This window comes from Leiobunum rupestre, chromosome 4 (genome assembly GCF_980474605.1).
Source record: "Leiobunum rupestre chromosome 4, qqLeiRupe1.1.hap1, whole genome shotgun sequence".
In the NCBI taxonomy this organism is placed as follows: Eukaryota; Metazoa; Arthropoda; class Arachnida; order Opiliones; family Sclerosomatidae; genus Leiobunum; species Leiobunum rupestre.
In genome coordinates, this window is record NC_143387.1 from 68457539 (window position 1) to 68475800 (window position 18262).

General features: G+C 38.6%; 1 protein-coding gene across 1 annotated transcript in view; it reads left to right on the forward strand.

Annotated features, from left to right (window-relative positions):
- The window catches only part of Dhc1 (dynein axonemal heavy chain 1), a 52600-nt gene that overhangs the window by 11120 nt on the left and 23218 nt on the right, over nt 1-18262 (forward strand). The window contains exons 12-29 of the mRNA XM_090171164.1: nt 7-69; nt 944-1182; nt 1990-2663; nt 2856-3148; nt 3226-3288; nt 3881-3979; nt 4046-4270; nt 5218-5390; nt 6158-6524; nt 6617-6811; nt 7010-7553; nt 7744-7985; nt 10541-10916; nt 11864-12006; nt 13746-13880; nt 15266-15388; nt 16068-16281; nt 17639-17912. Of these exons, the coding sequence (XP_090027290.1) occupies nt 7-69; nt 944-1182; nt 1990-2663; nt 2856-3148; nt 3226-3288; nt 3881-3979; nt 4046-4270; nt 5218-5390; nt 6158-6524; nt 6617-6811; nt 7010-7553; nt 7744-7985; nt 10541-10916; nt 11864-12006; nt 13746-13880; nt 15266-15388; nt 16068-16281; nt 17639-17912 (4442 nt within the window). The remainder of the gene's footprint in view (nt 1-6; nt 70-943; nt 1183-1989; nt 2664-2855; nt 3149-3225; nt 3289-3880; nt 3980-4045; nt 4271-5217; nt 5391-6157; nt 6525-6616; nt 6812-7009; nt 7554-7743; nt 7986-10540; nt 10917-11863; nt 12007-13745; nt 13881-15265; nt 15389-16067; nt 16282-17638; nt 17913-18262) is intronic.

Sequence of the window (18262 nt, forward strand, 5' to 3'; positions counted from 1 at the left end):
TTCTAGAATGGACCTATGGTCAGTGGCCTAGCTCCTATCGAAGCGTCCGACCGATTATCGGCTTTTCAGGTTGATTCTGTTCTCATCATTTTGAAATAGACCCTTCTATAAATACCTAGCTAAACCGAACCAGCCCTTCACAATGACTTTATAGCGTAACTTAATTAGGGATTCCAACTGCGATTGCTCTCCGGTTTAAAAATTTTGTTTTCCGTCAGTCCTTGGGTTGGCATTTTCTGAAGCTCAAAACATAAGCTGGATTTCTTTTATACTATCACTAACCAAGGAAGATTATGTGAAGATATTATATTTCAAATTATATAGCAACATTAGAAATTTATTATTAACACAATCAATGAGATATCATTATTCCATTGCAACCGATAAATGAGTTACAAAACAATTAGATTTGCAGGTTTGCCCGATAATTCTTTTATACATAAAATATCCTTTGAAATAGAAAACTTGTCTAGGTTAGTGTAGGGAGCTGTTGGCTCGATCTCGTGGCATGCAGGGCTTGCCACCACCCTCCTACGCATCGTAACCCGGCCACCTGAATTAAGGGCTTCAAAAGTCGCATGATGACTTAGGCCTAAGGTGGTGCCTTGGGTATTAGCCTAGCTGATTATTATTATAGTGTTAGAATCCGTTTTTCTGTAATAAATCGGGAACTATTTTTTCCTTCCCGTAAAACAAAATGTTCATTTGGCACCATCTAGTATAAGTAAAAGCATTAATATCCAACCTTTAATGGCTTAGCTCAAAATGTTTGTTTTAGTGTAGGTAAAGGTAATTAGATTTGCAGGTTTGCCTGATAAGTCTTTTCGAGCTCCCTAGTTCAAAAACAAAATTGACAAACCTTCGTCCTTTCATACCCAAAGAGGAATTTATAGAAAGGTCTATTATCTAGAAATATATTTAATTTTTTCTCGTAACAATCTAGCACAATTTCGACGCGTTATGGTTGAAATATCTGAACTATTGCGAAGGGGCGGCTCTGTTCGGTCGAGTGGCTCCTGATTTCCCGCGCCTTCACCAGCTAAAAAAAGAGCTTCATTTGCTCCAGAAGTTGTACCGCCTTTACAACGAAGTGATTGATCGAGTCAATAAGTACTACGACATCGTCTGGGAGGACATTGATATCGAACGAATCAGCAATGAGCTCGTTGACTTCCAAAATAGGTACCAAATCTGGGATCTTTACAAAAATAATTTTGTCGAGGCTACTGCTAGACTAGAAAATGTTTTGGCTCTTAAGGCCTATTCACACCGGTCAACATTTTCGGAAAACAAAGTTGGCCACAAACCAAGTTGCTCCGTGTGAAAGGAGAAAATATTTCCACAACGTGTTGGTCATAAAAACGGTTCTTGTTGGCTAAGTTTTGAAGAACGGCTGGTTTTACGACCGAGGCTTAATTTCAAATATTTAAATCAAATAATTTTCGTACACAGAATTTTGATTCAATAAATCTAAATTAAAAAATGAATTTTTGCGCACCTGTAGTAACTTAAATCGACATATTTAGTAGTATAGTGAGGGAAATTATTTAAGAGTTACGAGTAATTATTTTCGACGGTTAACGCTCTAAATCTCTAACTTTTCGTTCACGTTTTAAGAAAACCCAACCAACTCGAGTCGAAAACGGCGTTCACCAACAAACTGCTTTGAGACTTGACCTAATCGAGTTGATTAGATTGTGGTGCCAATTGGTACACATTTTCGTGCATTTTTGGGCAGAACAAAATCGAATAAAATTATAGGAAAATAAAAGTATTAAAATGTTTTTAGTTTGCATCACGCAATAGTAAAAAATCGCGTAAATACCCAAAAAATAAGGCAAAACCGATAAAAACTGCAACAACACAAAAAATTCCAAAAATCGTCAAAAATTTACAAAATTGCTAAACACGTCAAATTTCGCACGCTTTGTAGTTGCATCCAACAAAACCTAATGTAGTATTCGATAAAAAGATTTTGGAAATTTCCAGATGTCGGAAACTTCCCAAAGGTTTGAAAGAATGGCCAGCTTTTTTCAGCATGAAGAAAACGATAGACGATTTCACCGAGTTGTGCCCCCTGTTGGAGCTCATGACAAACAAAGCAATGAAATTGAGACATTGGAACCGCCTCTCGGAAATCACCGGTCACAATTTCGAACTGGACAGCGGCAACTTCTGCTTGCGAAACATCATGACGGCTTCCTTGCTGCCGAATAAGGAAGACATCGAGGACGTCTGCGTCTCGGCTCTGAAAGAAAAGGACATAGAAGCCAAATTGAAACAAGTCGCTCTGGAATGGAGCACCAACGAACTGAAGTTCTCAGCCTTCAAGCACCGGGGAGAGTTGCTGCTTCGAGGAGACCACACGGCAGAAATCATTTTCCAGTTGGAGGACAGTTTGATGGTCCTGGGTTCGTTACTCAGCAATCGCTACAACGCCCCTTTCCGGAAACCGATTCAGCGCTGGGTTCAAGATTTGACCAACACCAACGAGATACTGGAGCGTTGGCTTTTCGTGCAGAACTTGTGGGTTTATCTGGAAGCCGTTTTCGTCGGAGGGGACATCGCCAAACAACTGCCCAAAGAAGCCAAAAGATTTTCCAGCATCGATAAATCGTGGGTTAAAATTATGAGTCGGGCTCACGACAGAGCGAACGTCATTGGTAAGTTTTCAGCCAGCAAACAATTAATAATATCTATCTATGGTAGTTATATGTTGTTTTTTCACTTAAAAACAACAAAATAATCAAGAATATTACCATATTTGCGCAAATATAATTGGTTAGGGACCTTATATCAGAAAACGTTGTAAGAACATTGCTTATGTTTCAATCGTTCACCTTGATATTTTTCAGAATGTTGCACCGGAGACGACACTCTGAAGCAGTTGCTGCCTAGTTTGCAAGAACAACTAGAATATTGTCAAAAATCTTTGACAGGGTATTTGGAGAAGAAGCGGTTGCATTTCCCGCGTTTCTTTTTCGTGTCGGACCCGGCGTTGTTGGAAATATTGGGTAAAGCCAGCGATTCCCACTCGATTCAAAATCATTTGCTGAGTATCTTCGACAACACGGCCAATCTCTGTTTCGACGACAATGACTACGATTTGATTCACGCCGTCACTTCGTCCGAAGGCGAAGTCTTAACCGTATGTTCAGCCTCAACTTGCTGATCCGCGTATCATAGATATTTATTTAACTGATTAAAATATTTATTTATAAATAGTTGCAAAAACCGGTGAAATGCGAAGGCAACGTTGAATGCTGGCTCTCAACGCTGCTAAATATGGTAAATTTCTAAAGTCGTTTCGTATGGCAGGGTTGCTAAAAACCGCGGTTTTTTAATCAAACTAAAAATCATAAATAATCTAGTTTAAAATTTGTTCCAAAGTCATCGCCATACTTGTTTTTGGATAAAAATAGAATTTAAATAAATAAAATCCTACAAATTAAGGCTTAATAAAAACTGCTTAAATATGTTTAAAATTGCTTAAATCAGTTTAAACTGCGTAAACTCGTTAAAATCTGCTTAAATCTGTTTAAAACTGCTTAAATATGTTTAAAACAGCTGAAAACTGTTTAAAATTACTTAAATCTGAGTGAACTTGCTTAAATCAGTTTAAAACTGCTTAAACTCTTCTAAAAAATGAGGGAAATGATTAAGATGGCGCCCTTAAGTACTAGGTGATTGCCCTTTCCCCTTCTTCTTAAATAGCTTCTTAACCCCCTAGTACTTACTTGTTAGTGGCGCCATCAAATCGGTGGCTGCTCTTAATAATTTCCCTCACTGCCGTTATTTTTAAAAGTGTTGTTAAAACATTGCCAACCCTGGCTCTTCATTGAACTCAAGTATATTTTTAAATTATGTATTTTCGGTATAGATAAAAGATTCTTTACACGCCGTCATCAGACAAGCGATCGCCGGAATTCAGGAAGCTACTTTCAACCTGTTGGAGTTTCTCAATTCCTACCCCGCCCAGGTACTTACGAAACATTTCCCCGTTTCATTTCCTAATTATACACGAGCATTGTTTTGGTTGCGATAGATTGGTCTTTTGGGTCTACAAATAATCTGGACCAAGGACGCCGAAAACGCTCTGTTTTCCGCCACGACCGACAAGAAAATACTGACGCAGACCAACGAGGTCTTTTTGGAAGTCTTAAATAGTTTGATTGAACACACGGGTACCGAACTTAGTGCTCTGGAGAGGACCAAATTCGAAACCTTAGTCACCATTCACGTTCACCAAAGAGACATTTTCGATAATTTGGTAAGAAAAGACCGATACGTATTTGAAATAGGAGAAGATACTTTCACAGGGTTAGCAAGGACAATTTATAAATACACGAATGCTTACTAGATGACTACAGTCTCAAACGTAGAGGTTTTTTGAATTATCGAAAAACCTCGAAATATTTTATGTAAATATCATATAAATATTTTTGTTTATTTTATTGTTTTCATCAAACATTTATTTATACTTAAGGATAATTGTCCTTCCTTTTAAATGTCAGTTAAATCGGTTTGTCATTGATTCCCTAAAACTGACGTCTTCCGATTGAAGGACACTCGGGTGACGTTTTTCCTTCCCCCTTCTCGTGTCGGGGAAAAACTAGACGATGGCGCCGAAGGATCGTCTCAACCAATTTCATTCAATAAGGAGACTTTATCAACTTTATCGTTCTACCGTGGCGGCATCTGTCTCTAGTGGTGGCCACTTTATTGCAATTGAATTTTTTCGCGAATCTGATGCGAAATTGAAATGTATGATTACTCGTAACAAACAAACCTTTGAAGTTGTTTAAAAATAATTTTATTCTGTCAACACGATCCTTTTTAACTCAAGTTACGGTGAGTTAGCTAATAATTATTTATTTTTAGCCATATAACTTTACAAAATATAGATGGCGCTACCGCCTAATTATAAAGATGAATTTCGTACAGTCTTATCAGAACAGGTCCCGCGTAACCATGGGAACCGAAATTGGAATTGGAATTCTAGCAGTATTATTCCCAATTCAATGGTCTCAACATAGGAATTCTTATTTTTACTTAAAACATTTTAAAATGACGCCATCTATAATAAGTAAAAACATTAAAGTCGAATTTTTCAGGGCGTCGCTATAAATGTTTGTTTCCCTGTACACAATTTATGAATAGATCTTTATTTATAAACTTGTTTAATTTCCTTTCACTGATAATTTCTTCCCACTGTAGTGTTCGCTGAAGATTAAATCACCCTTGGATTTCGAATGGCTTCGACAGTGTAGATTTTACTTCAAGGAGGATATAGACAAAACCGTCATCTCGATTACGGACGTTAATTTCCATTACCAGAACGAATTTTTGGGTTGCACAGAACGACTGGTTATAACGCCGCTTACCGATAGGTAAGCTAAGAATAGATCCATACACAGCGAGTAACCCCTTTTACTTAGCCCCCACTTTGATTTTTGAATTTCCCGCCTTTCCCCGATGGTGCATAAAATATTTTTGGTGGTGCACTACGGTGCATGATGGGTGCAATAAGGTGCACTAGCTAATTTTAAAATTGCTTACTTGGGGGGGCTAACTTAATGGAGCCCCTTTGGCTGCCGATTTTTAAATACCCGAAGTATAAATATAATTTATTTCGTGTTTTTTTATAAATGCCAAGTTTGTCCTGTTTTGAACTTTTGATTATAATGTTTTAAAATGAAACTTAAAATTAAATTGGCGCCATCTAGTTAAAATTCATCATTAAAATCGAACTAGAGCGAAGATCCCTTCACGGGGGTTACATCATTTGAGGTCTATTTTTAAATACTCGGAGTCTTATCGGCTGACAAAAAGGTCTAAAACGGATAAATTAAAAAAAAAACATGTAAAATATTTTTCTTTCTTTTTAATCTTAATTTTTCCTGAGTTGATCTTTGGTTTGTACATAAAATATCGGTTAAAATAGTGTTGGAATCAGTTTTTCTATAATAAATCGGTAACTCTTTTTCCCTTCCCGTCAAAAAAGTGTTCAGTTGGTGCCATCTAGTGTAAGTTTGAGCATTAATATCCAACCTTTAATGGCTTCGCTCTAAATGTTTGTTTCGGTGTAAGCAGTTCCAAATGGTAATTTTTTATTTATTAAAAGTAAATATTTAATTAATCAATCGGTGAATTGTAGATGTTACATCACTTTGGCACAAGCGATCAGTATGAGTATGGGCGGTTGTCCGACGGGTCCAGCCGGAACTGGTAAAACGGAAACCACCAAAGACATGGGCAAGGCGTTGGGAAAATACGTGGTCGTGTTCAATTGTTCCGACCAGATGGACTACAGAGGCCTCGGCCGCATTTTCAAGGGTCTGGCCCAATCAGGCAGCTGGGGCTGCTTCGACGAATTCAACCGTATCCGACTTCCGGTGCTGTCAGTGGCTGCCCAACAGATCGCCATCGTTCTCACGTGCAAAAAGGAGAAGAAGTCTCACTTTATCTTCTCGGACGGAGATACCGTACCATTAAACCCTGAATTTGGAATTTTCCTGACCATGGCAAGTTGATTGACCTTCGTCCATTCCTCACCCCTTTCTCTCAGTTCCCCCGAGATAAAAGTTATTGATCTGGTCTAAATCGCGAAATTTAGAATCCGGGTTATGCTGGCAGGCAAGAACTACCCGAAAATCTGAAAATTCAGTTTCGCACGGTGGCCATGATGGTACCCGATCGACAAATCATCATTCGGGTCAAGCTGGCCAGTTGCGGATTCTTGGAGAACATCACTTTGGCAAGGAAATTCTACACACTGTACAAACTATGCGAAGAACAGCTGACGAAACAAGTAATTATAATTAGGTGGTTTCTTTAAAATTAAGGCTCCGTAACGGCATAGTTCCTCGGTAGCTAGTTCAAAATACCATTCTAAAACGTTAATTTTAACCATACTATGACTGAAAATTTCGTAATTTTAATCGCTGATATCAGAGCTTCGCTTCAATTTGTCTAGTGTTAAGGTTATGACCATACCTTACCCCTCAAGGTTCACTACGACTTTGGTCTCCGTAACATTCTGTCGGTACTTCGAACGCTGGGAGCTGCTAAGAAGGACCACCCGACGGACTCCGAGAGCATGATCGTCATGAGGGTTCTGCGCGGGATGAACTTGTCCAAGTTAGTGGACGAGGACGAACCCTTGTTTCTGTCGTTAATCACGGACTTGTTTCCGGGCATCACGATGGAGAAACAGAGCTACGTCGCCTTGGAGAAGGCCATCGAGGAGACGGTCCAAGCAGAGGGACTTATTAACCATCCTCAGTGGACCTTGAAACTGATCCAGCTGTACGAAATTCAGCTGGTTCGACACGGCATTATGACCTTGGGACCATCAGGTTCGGGCAAGACGAAATGCATTCAAATGTTGATGAAGGCGTTGACCAAACTGGGAACCAACTACAAGGAGATGAGGATGAACCCCAAAGCCATTTCTTCCTCTCAAATGTTCGGCCGGTTGGACGTAGCCACCAATGATTGGACCGACGGCATTTTTTCCACCCTTTGGAGAAAAACTCTCAAAGCCAAAAAAGGTAATTGACAGATGGAGCGTACTTTTCTGGATAAATTCGTGAGAAACTATTATTTGGAGCTGCTTGGCCGCCTGGTTAAAAATCGCGGTAATCCAATAGTTATTCTCTAAAATAAAATGGTGACGAAAGATAACTTACATATAGTGTCCCAAAATATCATACTGGTCACTAACGTCCAGAATTGAAACAGGGGATCATATCTGGCTGGTTTTGGACGGCCCGGTCGACGCTGTGTGGATTGAGAATCTCAATTCAGTCTTGGACGATAACAAAACTTTGACCTTGGCCAACGGTGACCGTATCCCGATGTCCCCTTCTTGCAAAGTCATCTTCGAGGTGCACAGCATCGACAACGCGTCTCCGGCCACAGTCTCTAGAAACGGAATGGTCTACATGAGCTCTTCCGGGCTCACTTGGAAACCCCTTTTACAAGTAAGGCTTATTTAAAATTCCTATCGCCAGTTGCGTCACTTGGAGGTGCGAAAACCTAGCGGGTGTCACCCCTGTTACGATAATAATTGTACTTCTTCGTCATCTTGAAAGGTTGGAGTTCCTTTTCATGGTTATTCTCATTCCTTATGTTTAGACACAATTTTGTGGTTTTATTTAGGTTTTGAGCAAACAAATGTGTCATTTCAAGTATACTACTGCCTAAAAATAATACTAAATTTCTAGTATCCTACTCAATTATACAGGTTGTTTCAAAAGGTTATTTAAAATTTTTAAGGAGTTGTGGGGGGTGAGTTGAGAAGTATGCCTGTTTTTCCCATTTTCCTACGATGAGTTAAAAGAACGCTTCCAAGTGTGGCCTACTAGCCCCTGGAAGTAGGCTGCAACAAGCGCGAAACCAAGAGAAATGCGATGTCAGGGGTACGACGAATTTTACGAATGCGTGGGAATTGAGATATATAACAAAAAACAAATGAGTAAATAAGAAATGTGCAATGAGTTTAATTAAACACAGAAGAACAAAGAAGGAAAATGTGTATTGTGTACAAGTTACAATAAAATGTTCGAAGTTTCTTCCTTCAAGTCTTACACAAAGACGACAGCGTCGAAGGAGGGAATCGCGTACATGCTGAAATACTCCCGGTGTGTTCCGAATCTGCTCGGTAGCGGCTTAGATCCTTGCCACCAAACCAATGTCAGAATCTACTGGCGTGACGTATACCAGATCATTCTTCCATCCCCACAAGAAAAAAGCCAGCGGAGTTAGGTCGGGTGATCTCGAAGGCCATAAGACTGGACCTCCTCTCCCTATCCATCTGCGTGGAAATCGCTGTTCAGTTCTTCCCGGACCGCCAGGGCATAGTGAGTAGGAGCCCCGTCGTGCTGCAACCACATTCGTCGCAGAGTCGCTAGTGGTACGTCGTCCAGAAGATTAGGCAAGATATCTTGCAGGAAAACCAGATAAAGCCCCGTTTTCAATTACGATATTTTTCAGGCTTTTCGCTTTTGCTGTTTTGACGCGCTTTTATTTCAAAAGAAGCCTATATCAAATCCATTTAGATATCTGCTTCTCGTGACCAAAAAACCGATAGAGAGGCTTCTCGCGGTTGGTTTTGACGCGAAAGCGTGATTTTTGTTCGAAAAAATCGTGATTGAAAACGGGGCTTAAGACGCCCCAGTGAGTCGTTGCGGCAACATGTAAGGGCCAACCAAGACGTTTCCAACTATTCCAGCCCACATGTTAACTGAGAATCGCTCCTGAAAACCACGTGTAAACGTGGTATGCGGGTTTTTGAGCGCCCACTCGTGCTGGTTGTGGGTGTTGAAATGGGCCTTCCCTTCCAAAAGTAGCTTCGTCAGTGAAAAGGACGCTTTTAGGAAACAAGACATCTTGTTCTGAACGCTCCAGGAACCACCGTGCGAAGTCCAATCGCAATGGCCAATCCCCGGATTTATCGCTTGTACTCTATGTCTATGAAAAGGGTACTGAAGATTCTCGTGCATGACCCGCCAAACGGACGAATGACTGGCTCCCATTTCATGTCCTACAGCACGAGTGCTTGTTGACGGGTTGTCGTTGAAAGCCTCTAGCACCTCTTCTTCGAACTGAACATTGCGGGCAACCCGTGGTCGACCTACTTCGTTCCTGTTCTGTAAAACGAACAATACGTTTGTAACGAACCAGTCGCAGAGAAGTTCAAGTAAAAAATTAAGTATGTGCCTGTCTTACGTAATCGACGATGGACATTGGTAAAAGTCCCTGAGACGGTGATGCGCTGGTTCGGTAGAGACGTTGAGCAGCCAAAGCATTTCCATCCGCTAGTCCATACACAAAATTAATATCCGCCAGTTCTTCCGAAGTGAACTCAATTGTTGCAGTTTGAAAGTGATCGGAAATCGCGGTCCATAACGACTTTAAATACTGGCTACGTTCAGCAGCAGTCAACGGAAAAAAACCCGATGACTTCGGTGAGTAACCGATGACTATCGTGACGTCAAAACCGGAAACACGACAAAGCGTACAGTAGGAAACCGATGTCACCGATTAGTAATCGGTGAGTCTGATGAGCTCTGCTGAACGTACCCTTTGATTAAGGTTACATTTTTACGTTGGTTACGTCGATTTGCTTACAAAGTCCTGTTTTACCTATAACACGAACCCAAACCTTAATGTTCGCATTGCTTGGTTTTGTGCTTGTTGCAGCCTACTTCCAGGGGCTAGTAGGCCACACTTTGAAGCTCTCTGGCGCTCTTTTAACTGATCGTTGGAAAATGGGAAAAAACAGGCATACTTCTCAACTCACCCCCTACAACTCCTTAAAATTTTTGCATAACCTTTTGAAACGCCCTGTATATAGGCCAAAGATTATTTGAAAATTAAAAGTAAAATTATTAACAATGAATGTCCTTTTATGGTATGATAAGTATAGTCCAGGCAGTCGCACAATGAGTTACCGCACAGAGTGATACCGCCCTTAGTGACGCCACTTCCTCTTGCTCCTCGAAAATGTAACGTTTCTGTGGTTAAACTATATAAGGCTTGGGTGAATCAACACTGCGCCAACCACAGCCATACCATTATTGGTCTGTTCGAATCTTCGTTCGAACAATGCTATCAATGGTCCAAGCACCATTTGAGCTTCAAAATGGAAGCGCTGGAATGTAACGTCATCAACCAGGCCACCAACTTGTTGGAAGGACTGTTTCCGCCGGAAGAAAAAAGGGACGACCTCAACGCCCATATTATCCGCAAACTCTACGTCTTCGCCTTGATGTGGTCCATTGGGGCTTTCGTCGAAATAAACGACCGGACCCTTTTCGAGGAGTACCTCAGAAGAAATTTTAGCCAGGTCTTAGATTTACCACCCCGAATCGAAAACTTTGACATGTTCGATTATCTAGTTGATGGAAAAGGTACGCTATACTTTATTTAATTAAATTAATTATATTAATCGATTATTTGATATAAATTGAACCAGAAGTTTATAATATATCTTACGAGAGACGTATTCATCATGGCCATTAAGACTACCACTATACGCTACCTTAGAGCAAGAGTCAAGCAAGTCTGAAAACTCCTATTTGAGAAAAACCAGTTTTAAGTTCGAAAACTAGCATAATAACAATGTTAATCTAACAATGAAAATTGATAAAAAAAAGAGTGAAAATATATATTGAAAATTTTGTACTGAGTCACCTTAATTGAAAAACACTGAAGGATTCTTATTTTGAATTTCTTTCAATAGTCACGTATCTCGACTTACTTGACTTTTGCTCTCAGGTAGCGTATATAACAATGCCAAACGATGTCAAATATAAAACTGATATTGCATAGGGATATGTATTTATGTATGAATCATATTTTATCGATGTAAATAATTTTAGAAACTAACTACATGGCGTATTTCGCCACTCACAATATGGCTTTCGAAACTCTATTGAAAAATTTAGCTGGAGCCCGCGAAGTTACACGTTTCAAATTAATCACATACCTGCATAGAAATATGGTAATTTCTGTCGTAAGATAAATATTATATTCGCCACAGAAACGAGTCTAGGCGGCGTAACATCGCTGGCTTGTCTCTGAGGTAGCGCCTATGATCTAGCGTCAGACAAATTTAAAAGTCATAAGAACGGTTTTTCTTAAATAAACTTATCAAAATATAAACAAACGATGCAAAAATCAAATTAAAATTAAGTATCATTATTTTTAAAGTCAAATTTACGAATAAAGATGAGGGAAAACTAATAGCGTCTGCTTTAGCCGCCATCTATCTAGCTTTCAATGGCGAACCAAAGGGGGCGTAGTGATAATTTTCGGTCGTGAATACTTCTTATGATACTAACGATAATTTTCTAAGGTAATTGGCAACACTGGAATACAAAGGTGGAAGATTACATTTACCCGGACGTAACTCCGATCGATTACAGCTCAATTCTTATACCAAATATCGATAATGTTCGCACCGAGTTCTTAGTAAAGACGGTCGCTAAGCAGGGAAAGGTAATACAAGAACTTATTCACACACTTTCTTGCCCAATTTTGTTGGTGAACACTGTTTTCCATTCGAGCTAGTAAAACACGGGGCGTTCTCGTTCACGCAAATTGACAATCTTTAGTAAATTGCGATCTCGACCTTGAAAATGGTCATCTCGACCTTCAAAATGGCAATCTTTAGAAACCTGTACGCTCCTTCATTAAAACAAGTGTCGGTTTCAACCAAGGCACAATAATGACATTGGAAACAAGTTATTAAAGCTATAATCGTTATAGAAATCTGTTGCTCTACTTGGTGATTGACTCTCCGTAAATGTCGCGTAAACATACAATTATAGTAACTTTTGACCATATACAAAAATATTTTCATATGGGAAGTATAGTATAGGTTAAAGTAAAAGATAGTATAGTTTGTCTAATTATTATATAATACAACTGTTCTTTGGTGCCTTTATTATTTTGGATATTTTGGATTTTAGGGACCCTCGCCACCAATAGATAGCAGACGTAGTCCAAACGATTTGTTTTTCGTTTATAATTGCTGGAAGGCGAGGGGTCCGATATTCATGCAAATCCCGTACACTCTAGACAAGAATGATTTTATAAATCTTGAAATCAGCTTCCAAATCCTGATATCTCGGCGAAAGTTAGTTCCAAAATCTCAAAATCAGCCTAAAAAACTAAATCAACGCGAAAATTACGCTCTGAAATCTAAAAATCATTTTCTGATTTCTGAAATCACTTTGTTTCAAAATCGCGTACGCAAAATTTTCAAATGTCGGACCCCTCGCTGAAAGCGTTTTGTAATTTTTTTCTTATTTGATAGAGCACTTGCTTGAATATAGGTATTTAAAATAGAAATTATCACTAAGTTTTGTTCAATCAAAAGGAAGTGCATAAAATTATTAGATTTTAATATTTGAAGTTTAGCTTCGGTCAGAAAGACTGGTCGTTCTTTAATACGTCGCCAACAAAAGCGTTTGTGTGGCCAACACGTAATGAAAAATGTTCATCCACAAGGAGCGACTCGGTTGACCAATAATATTTTGCAAAAAATGTGTGAATATGCCTTACGAATGTTTCAGTACAAAATCAGGATCTTTATTATGGAGAGGTCAGTGCACTATCAGTTTTTTGTGTGCAAATTGTTCGTCAGTTTCAGACCGGAGAATAATGTAACTGTATAATGGTACAAGAAACTACATAAAGGAAATTATATAAAATCTATTATTTTATGCTACCAATATAATTATTTTATGTTACCAATATAATTAGTTTAAGCTACCAGTATAATTATTTTATGCTACCAATATTATTATTTTATGCTACCAATATAATTATTTTATGTTACCAATATAATTATTTTATGCTACCAATATAATTATTTTATGCTACCCGTATAACTATTTTATGCTACCAATATAATTATTTTATGCTACCCGTATAATTATTTTATGCTACCAATATAATTATTTTATCTCCTAAATTATTTATTAATATTTAAAAAAATTATTTAATATAACAAAACGTTTAGATTCAATAAATAGAGTAGTTTACAGCCTTTAACCTGAGTTTGCTGTAATTTTCCCGTTAAAAATCGTATTAGTTCCACTAGTGGTCGTTAGATGGGTCGATGATCAAGTTGCAACTCTTTATACATCTGAGACTGGCTGGTTCTCCGACCTCTCCACAAAAAGATCCTGGCAAGACTTTAAAAAGTACAAATTGTCGTATCTTTTCGAAAGCCCGTTCTCCTCTTGGGCGAACCTGGAACGGCAAAAACGGTCATGGTCAAAGCGTTCATGAAAAAGTACAATCCAGAGACTCATTTGTCGAAAACGTTCAATTTCTCATCCGCTTCAACGACCATTCACTTCCAAGTAGGCCTTTACTTCATTCTTTTGCAGATATTGATATCAGATGTAAATGAACCGAAGTTATAATGTTATATTTCTCATACTTATGAGTTCAAACATAAACCACTCTCCCCGAGTCCCCCATTTCGACTTTCCGTTGCTACACAACGCATTTTGAGATTTTTAATGTTTAGGCGTAGTTTCTCTTTTCGGTGTAATAATCGCGAGCTATATTTCCCGCACGGTACTGATGAGTCCCAAATAGGTCGAAACCGGTCTACCTTTGGAATTTCTGGCTATTTAATTTTATTGTATTTAGTTTTTCACTCGAAGATCTATTTGGTCTGACATTCGTGTCTTTTTGTTTCCTCAAAGACCTATTGGTACAAGCTAAATTTGATTAGGGTTTAGCTTTTTTATCCTTTTTCATTATGGAATATTCCACAAGAACACTTCGCGTGCGAATTTAAAGCCGTGTAAAGTCTCAGCGCGGGATGGCGCCACGTATTAATGGCTTCAAAAGTCGCTTGATGACTTAGGCCTAAGGTGGTGTCTGGGTATTAGCCTAGCTGATAATTATTATTATCAAAATACTGGGCGAACGAAAGACTAGTGAAAGTTTACCAAAGACGTGACAGTCTCGTGGGACTTAATTATTAGTCTTATTAGCACGTGTTTTAGAAATCAGATGTGACACATGTGAGGTATTATTCAGTTTTGAAAAAAGAGGAAAAAGAACTAGAAAGAATACAGGTCTTCCAAAATGTGATAAAAATTTATTTTACCTTTTCAGTTTATTGCTCAGGAATAAATTACTTAAAATTATTAAATAATCATAAATAATATAACCATTTTAAAAATTAAACTCTATGTATCCATATGCCTTGCTCATGTAGACGAAATTCTTTTAAAATTTAAATGAAAATAATGGCACTTGAAAATCACTTCCTTGAAAATCCGCTAGGCGTGCGGCCGTTCGCACGATTAACGATGTCGGCGGTGTCGAGCCGCTGATTATACAGACGAAAGCGGAGGGACGCGAAATGTCCTTGTAGAACACATTCCTTAATCAATGGTTCAAGCCCACTTAATGAAGTATAGCTCATCTCGTGATAAACGACTTTCTGTCGACTTAGTTACTTTAAATATTCTTTATTTTAGTATGATCTTTCTCCAATAGTTGGAAGACACCTTTTTTACTGCGCTTATAACCACAACTGCTGTATTTTAAGTAACTCTTGAACCATTTTGCCAGTTTGTTTTAATTTTTTATTGAGCCAACCGTTGCATTGCACCACATTATTGCGCTATAAGGAAAATGCCTCCCAGTTTTCGGGCAGGTTCAATAACTTCGGGTCATTTACTTCTGTTTATTCGGTACGTTGAAATTCATTTTGTTTAACGATCAGAGAACAATCGAAAGCTTCATCGATAAACGAATCGGAAGCACGTTCGGGCCTCCAGCCGGCAAGAAAATGACCATTTTCATCGACGATATCAACATGCCCATGATTAACGAATGGGGCGATCAAGTATACACAAGCAAACACATACCCACATTAACAGGAAATTAGTATTTGTATTCACTTGGAATGTCTACGGCTTACTTACAACCGTGCGGCGAATATACTTGGAAAAACGAATTTAGCGAGTCACTCGCTAATAAGCCGCAGCCGACGGAAAAAATTTAAAGAAGTTCACTCGGAAAATGAATACTGAGCTTCTTGTACATTTTATTATGTTATTCGTGAAATTAGTATTGTTTCGCGCAAAATCAATTATTTAGATGGTTAAAATAAAGAAAATTATTTATTTTGAACTCGTATTGCAGATATCGAGTCGACACAGTTTTTAACGTAACACTGTGTTAATGAAAATCTCGGCAGTAAACAAATCCCTCTCTATTCGTAGTTTTCTGGTGGGTGTGGATAGTTTCGTGGTCATGGAAACGAGTGTATGTCGGCCATGACATTGAGACACCTATAGTGTTCACGATATCATTTTCCAAACAGGATTGTGTGATGTAGAATATTGTTATAACGGCTGTTTTAAGGCGGAAATACGGCTAATGCCCATGGCGTTACGAGCAAGCACCAAATGCGAAATACCGCCGACACCATAGTCTTCTTTATACATTCCAAGTGTATACATTTATAACTTCCTGAAGTTAGTGACTCCAATCGCCTTTTGAAACACAAATCTATTTGAAAGGTAACGAACGAAATTGTCCGTCAGACAATCGAAATGAAAGGATTTTACAACCTGGAGAAACCGGGAGAGTTTATAGTCTTACAGGACATTCAGTTTATAGCTGCCATGTGTCACCCGGGAGGCGGTCGCAATGACATTCCTTCTCGTCTGAAGCGCCATTTTGCCATCTTCAATTGCACCTTGCCTTCCGATTCATCCATTGACAAAATATTCCGTAACTTCACTTTTCTTATTAATAATTATAGGAACTCCGTTGTACCAGAAGTATCAGGTATTTGCTCGAGATAAGAGTAATATAAGCGCTCTTTTAGGCCCGATTTTTTTTATATGGGAAAAGAATGGATGACGTTGATACTACTCTAAATACTTAAGATATAATAAGTAAATATCCTCACGTAATGTAATCTGATTTCAAAATTGTATACCTGACTAATTATCTGAGTTGAACTGCGATAATTTATTTCATCAGATTCAGTTGGCTAAACGTTTAGCATATTTATAAGGTATGTTCCCATTTATCCCAATTTTACCTTCTCCCAAAAACATGGTGTCCCATTAGTCCCAATTCCATTTCTCCGAACCGGAGTTCATTTAACCCAAAAATATGTATTCCCATTTTTCCCAACGATCAAGTTTCCCAAAAAAATTGATTCCCATTTCTCCCAACGATCAATATTCCCAAAAATATGGATTCCCCTTTCTCCCAATCATTATTTTCCAAATATATGGTAATTGCGCGGTTTTAGGTTAGATTCATGTTTATACCAAGTGTAATTTTGGGACAAATGGGATTTGGGATAACTATTTTGGGACAAATGGGATTTGGGATAACTATTTTGGGACAAATGGGATTGGGACACATAGGATTGGGGGAAATGGGATTGGGAAAAATTGGAATTGGGAGAACTATTTTGGGCGAAATGGGGGTAAACCATTTATAATCATGGTATTTGCCTGTTAATGAATTTAATTAAAATTGAATGAATTTAATCGAGGGATCTATAAAATGGAGACATCTGAAATCTGGTTACCTTCTACATGGCAGTTTACGATGAACTCGGATTAGTTTCGGATTGAACCATCTGGTTTGCATTTGGACCCGTTATAACTAATCTGATAAAAACTGGACGTAAATGCATATCTGATCTATCGTACTCGGTTCAGATAACGCAACTGTTATCTGAGAATCTGTTGGAAGCACTAGTTATATCAATGTAATTATAGTGCTTGTACCGGAATTTCAGATACACGTTGGGTTATTTGACCCCAGAAAATAATTACAATAGATCACATATTGGAGTATCGGCCTTTCGGCATTTACTCTAAGATATCAGTAAATGGGTCAAATCAGATAGTTTAAACCCGAAACGCAGATATACTGATCTCTTCACCTTTAAGGCGAGAAATATAAATGATACATCAATAGATAGTAAATTAAAAGCATTCGCTATGGCTAGTTTAATTTGGGCTAATAGAAACCAGATATTTTGGCATTAAATATATTTCTATAAAAAAGTGGAACTAATATTACGGTTTAGCCGACTTGTATTTTGATAATTCTACCTTTCCAGGCGTGATAGGTAGCGGGCATTTTACACTGGCCAGAGGTTTCAGCAAAGAAGTGTCCGACATCGTATTGAATCTGGTCTCTCTGACGCGAAAACTTTGGCAGTGGACCATCGCCAACATGCTTCCCACGCCGGCCAAGTTCCACTACATTTTCAACCTAAGGGACCTGTCCAGAATTTGGCAGGGGATGGTGTCGGCGCAGTCCACCGTCATCAACACTCCCGAAACCGTTCTGTCACTGTGGAAACACGAATGCACGCGCGTCATCGCTGATAGGTAAGTACTTTGGACGATTCTTTGTTAAAAAGGCGATAGAACGATACAAAGTGGACAGCGGTGAAGATTCTTTCGCAGTAGTAACGCCGTTAGAGGATTTTTAAATACTCGAAGTATTACCAGAGGGCACTATAAGTCTGAAACGTAGAAATTTTAAACTATCCAAAAACCCTGTTTATTTTTATGCCGAATGTTTCCAGAGATTAACTTTCGTTTATAGTTTTGGCGCAACACGTCGATAAAAATTGTCTAAGTAATCAGTAGTTATTCAATTTCTGCCAAAATATTTAGATTGATGACATCTATACTATAAGTAAAAACAAGTGATATCGAACAAGGGGAAGATACTT